At 53.4% G+C, this 13,163-nt stretch overlaps 2 protein-coding genes across 2 annotated transcripts in view; one reads left to right on the top strand and one right to left on the bottom strand.

The window, feature by feature from the left end:
- The window catches only part of ITGAL (integrin subunit alpha L), a 39,980-nt gene extending 36,228 nt beyond the window's left edge, over positions 1 to 3,752 (top strand). The window contains exons 29-31 of the mRNA XM_060120147.1: positions 39 to 134; positions 1,438 to 1,548; positions 3,579 to 3,752. Of these exons, the coding sequence (XP_059976130.1) occupies positions 39 to 134; positions 1,438 to 1,548; positions 3,579 to 3,752 (381 nt within the window). The remainder of the gene's footprint in view (positions 1 to 38; positions 135 to 1,437; positions 1,549 to 3,578) is intronic.
- Positions 3,753 to 9,894: 6,142 nt separating this feature from the next.
- Positions 9,895 to 12,853, bottom strand: ZNF768 (zinc finger protein 768). Its single transcript, XM_060077937.1, has 2 exons — positions 12,091 to 12,853; positions 9,895 to 11,799 (listed from the first exon to the last, which is right to left on the bottom strand). The coding sequence occupies exons 1-2, from the start codon at positions 12,176 to 12,178 to the stop codon at positions 10,202 to 10,204; spliced, it is 1,686 nt and encodes a 561-aa protein (XP_059933920.1). The 5' UTR covers positions 12,179 to 12,853; the 3' UTR covers positions 9,895 to 10,201.
- Positions 12,854 to 13,163: the final 310 nt, after the last annotated feature.

Below are 13,163 nucleotides of genomic sequence, written 5' to 3'. Positions count from 1 at the left end.
CTGGCCTGATGCCCCACCCCCACCCCTCCCTCCCACAGGCCTCCTCCATGTTCAGCCTCTGCAGCTCCCTCTCCATCTCCTTCAACAGCAGCAAGCACTTTCACCTCTATGGCAGCAATGCCTCCCTGGCCCAGGTATCTCTCTACCTCCTCAGAAGACCCGGGAACAGAGGGCAGCAGAGGAACAGGAGGAACCCAGGGCAGAGCTAGGAGAGCTGGAGCTGGGAGGGTGGGCAGCCACAGAGGAGAAGGTTTGGGCTTTAGTGCAGTAAGAACCTCCCCACAGGGCTTCCCTGGCGGCGCAGTGGTTAAGAATCCGCCTGCCAATGCAGGGCACATGGGTTCGAGCCCTGGTCCGGGAAGATCCCACATGCCGCAGAGCAGCTAAGCCCGTGCGCCACGACTACTGAGCCTGCGCTCTAGAGCCCGCGAGCCACAACTACTGAAGCCCGTGCACCTAGAGCCCGTGCTCCGCCACAAGAGAAGCCACCACAATGAGAAGCCCGCACACCGCAATGAAGAGTAGCCCCCGCTGGTTGCAACTAGAGAAAGCCCACGTGCAGCCACGAAGGCACAGTGCAGCCAAAAATAAATTAATTAAAAAGAAGGAAAGGGGCTTCCCTGGTGGCGCAGTGGTTGAGAATCTGCCTGCCAATGCAGGGGACACGGGTTCGAGCCCCGGTCTGGGAAGAGCCCACATGCCGCAGAGCAACTAGTCCCGTGAGTCACAATTACTGAGCCTGCGCGTCTGGAGCCTGTGCTCCGCAACAAGAGAGGCCGCAATAGTGAGAGGCCCACGCACCGCGATGAGGAGTGGCCCCCACTTGACGCAACTAGAGAAAGCCCTCACACAGAAACAAAGAGCCAATGCAGCCATAAATAAATAAAGAAAAAAATTTTTAAAAAAAAGAAGGAAAGAAAAAAGAACCTCCCCACAGCCAGAGCCATCAGCCTTGGCACAAGCAGACCACAAGGTCAAAATGGGTTTGATGGCAACTCAGCCAAGGGGCCCCCACCCCACACGCAGGGCATGACAGGAGGGGCCCAGCACGTGCAGAGCCCGGCGTTGAGAGAGTGGGCGAGACGGGTTTAAGAGCAGGGAGCTCAGAGCAGGAGAAGGGAAGGGGCAGCTGAAAAAGTAAGCAGAAGCCAGATTCTGAAAGGCATTGTGTGCTGAGCTGGGGTTCTGGCATTTCATCCTGGGGCTAAGGGAAGCCTCTTAAGGGTTTAAGGGGGCCGTGGTGCATATTTGCCTGTTCATTATGGTGGCTGCAGTGCAAGGTGTACTGGAGAGGGGGTCTGGCCCAAGCCCCATGCCATGCGTGACACAGTCCAGATGGGAAATGCGGAGACCTAGGGATTGAGGCCAGATTCACAAGAAATGTCAGGGGTGGGAACGGCTTCTTCCCTGCACTCCCCACCTCTCCTCTCCCCCCAGGTCATCATGAAGGTCGACGTTGTATATGAGAAGGAAATGATCTATCTCTACGTGCTGAGCAGTATCGGGGGACTCTTGTTGCTGCTACTGATTTTCTTAGCTCTGTACAAGGTAGGAGCTTCTGCGAGGAGCGGGCATCCAGCCAGGCTGGGGAGAGTGGAACTGGCAGGAGTCAGGGAGCAGAATACCAAGATGAGGGGGCTTTAAAGCTAGAAGGGGCCTCAGCCTACTCCTCCTTCTACAGATAAGGCTACTGAGGCCCAAAGGGCAAGCAAGACTTTACCCGCATCCCTCAACAAGCACTGGCAGAGCCAGACCTGGGTACCCAGGGAGAGGAAGGAGAAGGAATGTCCCACATATCGAGGGCCGGGCACTGGGATACGGAGGCACAGAACACACACACAGTCCATGCCTTTGAGATGCTCACAGTCCATGGGGGAGACAGACGCCAACATGATGGGGGCTGTACTATGTGCTCTGGGCCTATGACACAGGGACCTAACTGAGGTTGGGGGGAGTCCAGGAAGGCCTCTCAAGAGAGGTGGCCTTTGAGTTGGGATTTGAAGGATGAGTAGAAGTTAGCCAGATGAAGAGTGCTGGAGGGCAGCTGTTCCACGTGAAAAACTCAAATATTCCAGAAAAGAAAACATAGAAAATCAAAGTTTCTCCCTATTGCAACCCCAGAGGGTTGTCATTAACAACCACTTTGTTTATGTTCCTCCATGTTCCAATTTTATTGTTAAAGTATATGTGAATGTGTGAGCATGAGAGAGAGAAAGAGAAAAGCCAGTGGATGTGTGTATGTGTACAAAACATTACTGTATATACTGCTTGGGAGCTTGTATTTCCCCCTGGATATTATATCTTGATGTCTTTCTGTCTGAGCACAATCAGATTTGCCTCTTGCTCTTTAGTTTTGTTTTTTTAATTTTTTAAAAAACTTATTTATTTTTTTGGCTGCGTTGGGTCTTCATTGCTGCGCATGGGCTTTCTCTAGTTGCAGAGAGCTGGGGTTACTCTGCTGCGGTGCGCGTGCTTCTCATTGCAGTGGCTTCTCTTGTTGCGGAGCACGGGCTCTAGGCGCTCAGGCTCAGTAGTTGTGGCCCATGGGCTTAGTTGCACCACGGCATGTGGAATCTTCCTGGACCAGGGCTCAAACCCATGTCCCCTGCACTGGCAGACAGATTCTTAACCACTGCACCACCAGGGAAGTCCCTGCCTCTTGCTTTTTAACCCGGGTGGTTTTCTACTGTCTGGATGCCTCACCTTTTATTTAACAAGATCCTTACTGACGAACGTTTAGATTGTTTGGAATTGACATTTTTTTTTCAAACTGTGTGCCAAAAGGCGCTTTTTAAATTATTATTATTATTATTATTATTATTATTATTATTATTATTATTATTATTATTATTTGGCTGCGTTGTGTCTTCGTTGCTGTGCACTGGCTTTCTCTAGTTGCGGCGAGCAGGGGCTACTCTCCGTTGCGGTGCACGGGCTGCTTATTGTGGTGGCTTCTCTTGTTGTGGACCACGGGCTCTAGGCACACGGGCTTCAGTAGTTGTGGCACGCGGGCTCAGTAGTTGTGGCGCACGGGCTTAGTTGCTCCGTGGCATGTGGGATCTTCCCGGACCAGGGCTCGAACCCGTGTCCCCTGCATTGACAGGCGGATTCTTAAGCACTATGCCACCAGGGAAGTCCCAAAAGGCTCTTGTTACCAACATCTTTGCACACTTGTCCAGATGTGTTTTAGAATCAATTCCTAGAGCTGGTATTACTGAGCCAAAGAATATGTATCTTTTGAGCTTTCACCAGAGAGTGCATGCCCCCTACTAATAAGCCCTATATAAGTGCAGGCTCTTGCTGTTAGTATTACTAAATATTGTCAAATCACCCACCCGCAACAATGGTACATGACATTTTGAGGAGCCTCAGGAATTAACTATTAAACGTACAGCTTTTTAACATATTGCCAAGAAGCAGGTATGGCAGATCCCCTTGCCCCTTCCCCAGAGCAGATGCCACCTGTCTGTGTCATGTGTGACTTATCCCTATAAACGGTACTTTCATATTTTGCCGGAGCCGAAGGGTCCAAAGGGCTCTGTGGACTCCTTGTTTACTCAAGTCTTGTCTTCCTACAGGTTGGTTTCTTCAAACGGAACCTGAAGGAGAGGATGGACGCGACCGAAGATGCTTCAAATGAAATCACTGGAGAAGACGCTGGGCAGCCGGTGTCTGGGGAAGAAGCCAAGGACCTGGGCTGCCTGGAGCCCCTCCAAGAGGAGGAGGCCCGGGACGGAGGTGGCAGGGACTGAGGTGCAGGCTGGATGCAGAAGGCCCAGGACTGGACTCGGGATGCCTGGTGCCAGCCTGCCTCTACCTGAATTTCACCATGTGTCCTTGGGCAAGTCACTGCCCCTCTGTGAGCCTCAGTTTCCCTATCTTGAACATGGGCCCATTCCTGCTTGCCTCCTTTGCAGGCTTATGGTGAGGATCCTTTGAGGGATGGGCCAGGAAGGCCACAGAAGTGAAGCCTTGTAATTATCACGTGGTCCTGGCTCCCACCAGCCCCTGTTAGTTTCCTTCCCTGGAAGAGAACATCTGATCTAAATTTGGAGAAACGGTAATCTCAGGACCTAGCGACACTCGAGGCCCTCATACCCACCTGCCCTTGGATGTCCACAGAGGCCTCAAGCTCCCAGAACCTCGCCTTGCATCCTCTCCTGCCTGGAATCCAGTCAGCTTTCAATTCTCCTACCAGAGAGCAAATCTCATCTGTGTCACTACATTGCTCCTGCAAACCCCTTGCCCTTTGGCTAACAGTCAGATTCCTTAATAGACCTTCCAAAATCTGCAAAACTGGGCTGTTTCCTTCACAGCCTCTTCTAGAGACATCCCGCCTCCCTTTCTAAGCGCCAGTTAATCAGCCTTTTCACTTGCCCAGCTCCTTCCTGGCTTACTGCCTTCACCCAGACTCTTCTCACTTCCTGGAACATTCCTCCTGCCTCCTTTTCCTGCCTAACCCGATCTCAGTTCACACATAACTTCCGCAGGGCAACTCCCCAACCCCAACTCAGTTTGGTTCCCATATTATACACGCTTACACTAGCCTGCACTTATCCTGCATAGCACTGATCATATTCATTAATTGTTAAGTGATCTACTTAAATTAAACAGTGGACTCCAGGGGCCTAAGGATCATACCTTTCTTGTTCACCTTGGGACCCCTGATGGTATCACAGAGCCAGACACATAGTAGGTGCTTGAGACAATTTCTCTGAATTGTGAGGGTGCTTGTGGGAAGATAGAGAAAAAAGTTTGGATGGGCCCCATGGCAACCCCATCTGATAAGTCTCAGTCTGCACCAGGCGTCTGCCCCCTCCCTCCACAGCCCCACCCTGGGACTCCATCACATCCCACTGTGGCCCCCACCATGAGATTGTGAGCTCACAGATGGAAACTATGTCCGTTTACCTGGCTCCCAGTGCCAAGCACAGCGCCTGTACATATTTACCAAATAAATGTGAAATTCTGCCCAATTTTGTGATGTTTTTGTGCTGGTGCAACATTCCAGCCTGGCTCAATTAAATGAAAATTTCCTGGAATTAAATGGGAATTCCAGTGGTTAGAAATTGGAGCTTTCACTGCCAAGGATCCGGGTTCGATCCCTGATCGGGGAGCTAAGATCCCACAAGCCACGTGGCATGTCCAAAAAAGAAAGAACATTTCCTTCTCAACCCTCCCACTAAGTGGGACCAAAACAGTCAAATCTTTTTTTCTTTCCTTTCTCCCTTCTTCTTCGGGCCTCTCACTGTTGTGGCCTCTCCCTTTGTGGAGCACAGGCTCCGGACGTGCAGGCTCAGCGGCCATGGCTCACGGGCCCAGCTGCTCCGCGGCATGTGGGATCTTCCTGGACCAGGGCACAAACCCGTGTCCTCTGCATCGGCAGGCGGACTCTCAACCACTGCACCACCAGGGAAGCCCTTCTTCTCCTTTTTTTATTTGCTGTGATGACCCTCGGAAACTGACATGTGCAGGACGTTGTCAGTTCATTCAAAAGAAGCAGTGAGAGAGGCACAGAAAGTGAGGAAACGTTAGGGAGGCATTGACAATTTATTAAGCTGTGAGAATAGACCTTCTCTGATACCCCCGCTTTAAATTTTTTTTTTAATTGAGGTATAGTCGATATATGCCCTCCCCCTTTTTTTAAAGAAATGGTTGTTGGGCCTTGACCCTGAAACCGCTTTCCCCCCTGCCCCTGCCTTAGAAGGGACAGAGGGGACTAGTCACTGCTGCCCTCTTGTGGTCAGTAGGACACCGGGGGAATATTGAGTAACTCTAAGGTCAGCTCCTGTCCAGCAGTGGGAGGTGAGAAGCAACATTTGGTCCCCCAAGCAGTGACCTTTGATGGCTCCCTTCTGCCTACAGCGGAGTAAGTGGACATCCCTGAGCTGGGCACACAGGCTTTCAAAGCCTACCGGCCTCTCCAACCTCATCACCCCCTTCTGGTCCAGCCTCCAAGGAACCATGGGGCTGGCTCCAAAGCAAGACATCAGGAAGGAAGAAGAGAGGCTTATTTTCCTAGAGAGGGGAAAAAAGTGTTTTGACCATCAGGAGTATCACTGGACTGCTAAAAGTACATGAAATGATCTGTAAGCCTCATGAAGCATAAGTTGGGTTCTATTCATTCCTGCAGGATTTCTTGAGTACTCTGTGTCAGGCCCTGTGCTGAGTCTGAGGACCTGCTTGTGAACATGACAGACAAGTCCCTGGCCTCGGGAAGCTTCACTTCAGTGGGAAAACAGAGTGAAAAAGTAGAAATGTGATTCCAGGTAGTGATAGGGCTGTAAAGAAAGTGAAGCGAGACAAGGGGTAGGGGGTGATGGAGAGGGCCCTTTTGCATAGGTGGTCGGGAAAGTCTCTCTGAGGAAGCGAGATTCTGTGACACGAGGAAAAAGTGAATATTTTCATCAAGGCTGGCAACAAAACACAGAAAATCTGGGAGGTCCATTTCAGGAACAGACCTGCTGTCATCACGTCAAGGAATCTCTCTCCAACTCGCTCAAGAGTACTGTCTTTGTGGTAGTTCCCTCGTGGTCCAGTGGTTAGGACTCCACGCTTCCACTGCAGGGGGCACAGGTTCAATCCTGGTCGGGGAACTAAGATCCTGCATGCCGCACAGTGCAGCCAAAAAAAGAAAAAAGAGAAGAAGAAAAAAACAAGAGCACTGTCTGCAAACACCTAGGTATCCTTCCTGCCTCTGTGCCTTCACACGTGCTGTTCCCCTTGCCAGCCTGTCCAACTCCACCTGTTTTCTTTTCTTTTGAACTCTTCTCCATTATGGTTTACTACAGGATATCAAATATAGTTCCCTATGCTATATAGTAGGTCCTTGTTGTTTCCACCTGTTTTCTATCCTTTAAAATCTTTCTACTTCAAAGTATTGATACTTCAAAGCTTTTCTCATCCCCTTGGTTCCTGGACAAAGGACCCAATTCATCACCACTTTGTTTATGGCTCATTGAGGCATGTGACGCTGACTCTGTAGGCCCCTCTCTCAAGACTAGGAGATTCTGGAAGGCAGGCCTCAGGCCTCACGTGCATTACCAACACCGACCCCTCACCAGGGCTGGCACAAAGGTATTGTTCAATAAATGTTTGATTCAGTGGCCCTAAATGTATATGTTTTAAATCTATTGGTTTTATCCAATTAGAAATTAAACTGGAGAAAAACTTAAAACATAAGAACATCCATGCCTACATTCCACGCAAGCCATCAGAGTGATGACATATGTCATCACATGTCATGCAGCTTCTAGAAAACAGTTCTTTATGGGAGAAACAGAGTGAAAAAAAGTAAATAACATCTTAGTATCGTTAGGAAAATGGTCAAAACCCAGTCAGCCTTAGGATGGAATCCAGGCTCTGCTGCTTCCTAGCTGTGTCATGTGGGGCAATTTCTTTATCCTCTCTGGGTTTCATTTCTTCATCTGTTAAACAGGAATAATAGCAGTCTATACCTCAGAGCTGCTCTGAGCGTTAAATAACACGTGTAAACTGCTTAGCATTCTTCCTAGCGTATAAGCGCTAATGGTGGTGGACAGAAATGGTTGGTCTATTGTGCAGGAGGAGGGTGTAGCAAAAGCAGCAGGCTGACCACAAGTCAAGAGGCTTGGTGCTGGAGCTCTTCCATTAGCCCTTCCACCTTGACCTTGGGGAACACACATGTCCTTTCTGGGTTTGGTCTGCTCCACCTGGCATCTGAAGGTACCTCAGGAGCTGTCATGAAGAGAGGGGTAGAGGCTGAGCAGCTAAGTTCCCACCCTCATTTGAACCAATATTAAATACCAAGACTATTGGGAATTCCCTGGCGGTCCAGTAGTTAGGACTCTGTGCTTTCGCTGCTGAGAACGTGGGTTCAATCCCTGGTCAGGGAACTAAGATCCTGCAAGCCACATGGTGTGGCCAAAAAAACCCAAATACCAAGGCTACTTTATCAATTAAGCACCACAGGCACTGTACCCAGGTCCTTCTAGCTTTCAAGTGCCTACAGTTGGAAGCCGAAGAAAATTTCAACTCCAAAATAAGGAGATTAGGACTTCCCCGGTGGCCCAGTGGTTAAGACTCCGTCTGCCAATGCAGGGGACACGGGTTCGAGCCCTGGTCCGGGAAGATCCCACATGCCTCGGAGCAACTAAGCCCATGCACCGCAACTACTGAGTCTGTGATCTAGAGCCCAAGAGCCACAACTACTGAAGCCCACGCACCTAGAGCCTGTGCTCTGCAACAAGAGAAGCCACCGCAATGAGAAGCCCAGGCACTGCAAGGAAGACTAGCCCCTGCTCACTGCAACTAAAAAAGCCCACACACAGCAGTGAAGACCCAACACAGCCAAAAATAAATAAATAAAATAAATTCTAAAAAACAAAATAAGGAGATTAAATTGTATAATTGAAATAAATGTTGTAGTAAATGTCTACAAATGTAATATGTCAGGTAGTCAAATGCAGTTCTGTTCAACATATATAGTTACATATATGAACTATATTAAATGTGGGAGTTGGAGTATTTTACTATTTGAAATTATGTGTGCTGGGTGACTGTACAAAAATGTGCATAAAGTTTACAAAGGTCTTTAATAAAAGGCTGTGAGATTTCCCTTGAAAAGTAATGTTCTACATTCAAAATAATTTAATCTTTGAAAACCACTAAACACACCAAACCGTACTGAACTACATGATCTCTAGGGCCCCTTTCCGGAGTTGGTAGATCATGAGAGGTTGGATTGAAATGTGCTTAGAGAGGTTATTTGCCCTTGACAATTTATAAGGTCTGAGGATGGGCGTGGGGCCGAGGGTGATGTCAGGATCCTTAGGCCCAAGAGGCCTTATGGAGCGATGACTCCCCACCCACCTGTGAGGCTGAACTGCTGGGGGCAGGTGGAGCCAGGCAGACATGGTCTTAACGTCTCCTTCATAGGGAGCTTAGCAGATGTTCATCTCAAGACGTGCCCTGCAGCTGAGTAATTCCCTGAGGTGTGGCCTGTCCTCCTTAGCTAAGTTCACGACAGGCCACACTCCAGAATTTCCCCCGACTCACTGATGGCACCAACTCCCCATCATTTCCTGAGGAGCCAAGTGTTAGGAGGCTGAGGCTCAGATGTGAAAGGAAAGTAGGATAGAGATGGGGTGGTAACAACATGGTCCTAAAAAGGACCAGCCTAGTGGGTCTTAAAGGCTGATGTTGTCCAACCTTCGTACTGGGTCCAGTATGCTCCCCCTATGGGTGGGGTTGGAACTGCAGACAATCTCTGTAATTCCGGTCAGTCACAGTGTGCACAGAGGGGTGGCTACAGGTTCCAGCTGGCAGCGGGGAGGGGACAGCCCAGCTGGCTGCTGGGAGCCTGAGAGAGCTGGAACGCAGGCACTAGGCCTGGATATGAGAATCAGGGTCTGTTTTCTGGCCCAAGGACAGATCCTCCGTGTTTGGGAATAGGGACCTCCACAAGGCTGAGGTTTTCTCACACCTACACTGGACCCCCTTTGTGTTTGTGCAGCATTCAAAGCACAGGACGTGAACTTGCGCAGATATGGGCAAGTCATGTCTCCTGAGCCTCAGTTTATAAGATTCCAGTGAAACACTTAATATAAAAGCACTTCCCAGACAAGGGCTTACAGCTTCACTGGCTGTAGTCCAGGGCACTATCCATGCACACATTTCAAGGACAAGTCTCTTTTACCACATAAAGGTTTTTATTGAACTCAAATTCAAGGGCTCCAAAGCCTGAGGAAGACAAGGGAGGCTGGGGTTTGCACTCAGAAGCCAGGCCAAGCTTCGGGGCCCCACTCCCCGCCCCGCCTACCCTCACCCCTTCCTGACTCAACGAGGGTCTCAGTAGCTACCAATCTAAGCTACCCACTCTAATTAAGTAACCCAACCCCCCTCCCCCCACCCCCACCTAGCACTTTGCCAAGCCAGGCTTCCACCAAGGGGCATGTTGCTGCTGAGGCCAGCTCTCTGCTGACCTCTTTCTGGATCTCTCCCAGAGCCTCCGGCTGCCAGCTTGGCCTCCCTCCAACCCCTCCATAGCCCATTTCCCATAAGTCTCCGTGCCATGTCGCTTCCTCCATCCCGGCCCCCTCTCCTCCTAGAACCCTCGACTCCTCCTTCCTCCAGCGTTTCCCCTATTCTCTCTCAAGGTTTCTCTAGCTCCCTGTCCCCTTCTCTTCTGCCCACCACCTCCCCACCCCAACGGGGCCCCAGGTCAGCGCCGGCCGGCCGCGTGGGTCCGCTGGTGGCGGATGAGGTCGGAGCTCTGAGAGAAGGCCTTTCCACAGTCATCGCACTTGTAGGGCCGCTCCCCGCTGTGGACCCGGTGATGCTGCAGCAGCGTGGAGGAGCGGCAGAAGCCCTTGCCACACACGGCGCACCTGTAGGGCCGCTCGCCCGTGTGGGAGCGCTGGTGCTGAATCAGCGTGGAGGAGCGATTGAAGGTCTTGCCGCAGTCGGGGCAGCTGTAGGTGCGACCCGGCAGGTGGGTACGGGCGTGGATGGCCAGCACCGAGCTCTGGCCAAAGCGCTTGCCGCACTCAGGGCACTTGAAGGGCTTCTCGCGGGCATGGCTGCGGGCGTGGGGGATAAGTGCCGAGCGCTGGGAGAAGCTCTTGCCACAGATGCCACAGCTGAAGGGCCTCTGCCCGGTGTGCACCCTCTGGTGACTACGCAAGGATGAGTTCTGGCTGTAGCACTTGCCACACTCGGGGCAGCTGTAGGGCCGCTCATGGCTGTGGGTGCGCTGGTGCCGCAGGAGGTAGGAGCTGTCGCCAAAGGCCTTGCCGCAGTGTGGGCACTTGTAGGGCTTCTGACCAGAGTGCGTGCGCTGGTGGCGAAGCAGGTAAGAGCTGTCAGCGAAGGCCTTGCCGCAACGGGGACACTTGTAGGGCCGCTCGCCCGTGTGCGTGCGCTGGTGTTTGATGAGGTCAGAGCTCTGGGAGAAGGCCTTGCTACAGACCTCACATTTATAGGGTTTTTCACCTGTGTGGATGCGCTGGTGCTGGATCAGAGTGGAGCCCCGCCCAAAACTCTTCCCACAGATGCCGCAGATGTTAGGCCTCGGGCCCTGCCCACCCCTGGCCCGGCCACCCCGTCGGCCTGGACCACGAAGGGTCCCCGTCAGGCCCAGGGGATTCTGGAGCATCTCAAACTGGGGTGTAGCCAGCAGGGTCCCTGTGGGCATCTCAAAAGGGGGCCCTAGGGGCAGGCCCCCAGTGGGCTGCTCCCCAAACCCCTGGGTGAAAGAGTCCAAAGGGTGGACTCCCAAGGGGATGCTCAAGGGATTCTTTTCCTCAGGATTCAGAACAATCTCTGCACCTTCCTGGAATTTGGAACTTTGAGCTTCAAATTCAGGGCTCTGGGTTTTGAACTCAGGATTCTGGGGTTCAAATCCAGGGTTCTGCGGTTCATACCCCGGGCTCTGGGATTCATACCTGGAGCTCTGAGATTCATATCCAGGGCTCCGGGGTTCATACCCAGGGCTCCGGGGTTCATATCCAGGGCTCTTGGGTTCATACCCAGGGCTTTGGGGCTCATACCTAGGGCTTTGGGGCTCAAACTCAGGGCTCTGAGAATCTGATTCAGGGCTTCTGGGTGCAAACTCAGGGCTTGGGGGCACAAAACCAGGGCTTCGGGACTCAAAACCTGGACTCTCAGGCTCAAACCTGGGGCTTTGGGGTTCAAACTCTGGGCTTTGTGGCCCAAACCCAGGGCTCTGGGGTTCAAGCCCAAAAGGTATCTCTTCCACCTCATAGTCCCCAGTGCCTTCTTGCTGAGAAATTTCCTCTTCCTCATTCTCACTCATGTTGCCTGCAGGATCAGAGAATTACAGAAAACCCAGATTGTGTGGGGCCTGGAAGGTCACTGGGTCCCACCATTAGTTGCCACAAATCTTTCCCTCCTCCTCAAGCAGGGTCGCTGGCCCTCGGGCAAGTGCTGAAATTCCCACCTCCCCCTCAGCAAACCCAGGACACCGGGTCCCCGCCCCCGCCTCCTCCAAGTCCCAGGTGTCCAATCCCCCGGCTCTCTTCCCTTCCCACCCACTACAGCCCCCTCTCCCGCTCCCAGTCACGCTCCTCGGAGGGGCGCTCCCTCCCTCACCTTTGAGTGACCCTTCGGGGCTCCCCATTTCGTCAGGACTTTGCACATCCCGGGGCTCGAGGCCCCACGGCGACGCCTCCCGTTCCATCCCCGCCGGCTCCCAGTGCGGCGGCAGCGGCGATGGCGGACGATCTTGCGACCCGGTCTGAGTGCCCCGAGACCCGGGCCCTCGCCGCCCGCCCGCTTAGCGCCACCCAGGGGACCCGGCTGTCCAGCCCCGGCCCCTGAGGCCGGACGTCTTGACCCTGGGCCTCTCCGGCCCGCTGGGCCCCTCCCCTATCCGCGGCCCCGCCCCCACCCACAAGGTCTCGGCTTGCCCTGGGGTCCTCACAGGCCCCCACACGTCGTGACCTCGGAGATGAGAGGCTTCACGACTCGCCTTGCCGCCCCCGGATACCGCTCCCCGCCCGAGACCCCGACGTCTGGCCTCCCAGTCCCCGGGTGGGCTGCGGCTGGCCGTACCCCTCCCCTCCGCACAGGAAGTGTCCGTCCGCGGCCAGTTTCCCCCGCTGGCTAGCGCCGCGGCCTCTCTAGGAGCGACTGGAGGTGGAAACTCGTTGGCATTAACCCTGGGCTGGATGGCCCCGGCGTCGAGGTAGGCGAGGACTGGGCGCCCTGGAGCCGGCGGGAGAAGCTGGGGCAGTTTGTGTGCCTATGTCCTAGGTCCTGTCCGCCCGGGGGCCTATATGTCCGTCTCCCGGCCCTGCGTCCGTCAGTGCCTGTGGCCAAGGGCGAGGCAACAAGCGAGACCAAGGTCAGCGAGAAGGAGCGACGCTTCCCGGTGCCAGCGGGGGCGGTGTCTAGCTCCCCTCCCCTCCCGGGCCTTGGGGTCAGCTCTGGCCGCGCCTCGGGACCCCACCCCGCCACTTAGGCTCATCGAGGCTCCTGAGTCTGGAACCCCCCTCCTCGAACTCCACTCCCCCACACCGGTGCGCCCACCCCTAGTCCTCCTGGCCCCCTCCGCTCGCTGCTTCTCCTAATCTCCACCCTTCACCCTTCAGGGAGGGCTAGGATCGTTGCCAAGGAAACAGGCCTGCCTCCAGTTTCCAGAGGCACCGCCCCTCCCTCCCAGG

Source organism: Mesoplodon densirostris, chromosome 16, assembly GCF_025265405.1.
Source record: "Mesoplodon densirostris isolate mMesDen1 chromosome 16, mMesDen1 primary haplotype, whole genome shotgun sequence".
Classification (NCBI taxonomy): domain Eukaryota; kingdom Metazoa; phylum Chordata; class Mammalia; order Artiodactyla; family Ziphiidae; genus Mesoplodon; species Mesoplodon densirostris.
Note: the sequence above shows the minus strand (reverse complement) of the source record. Positions and strands in the feature narration are given on the sequence as shown.

Excerpts from the sequence above, each read along its gene's own strand:
- ZNF768 (XM_060077937.1), bottom strand. The coding sequence starts at position 12,178 with ATGGAACGGGAGGCGTCGCCGTGGGGCCTCGAGCCCCGGGATGTGCAA. Across the intron at positions 11,800-12,090 it reads CCCCGAAGGGTCACTCAAAG|GCAACATGAGTGAGAATGAG; the intron begins GTGAGGGAGGGA and ends CTGATCCTGCAG.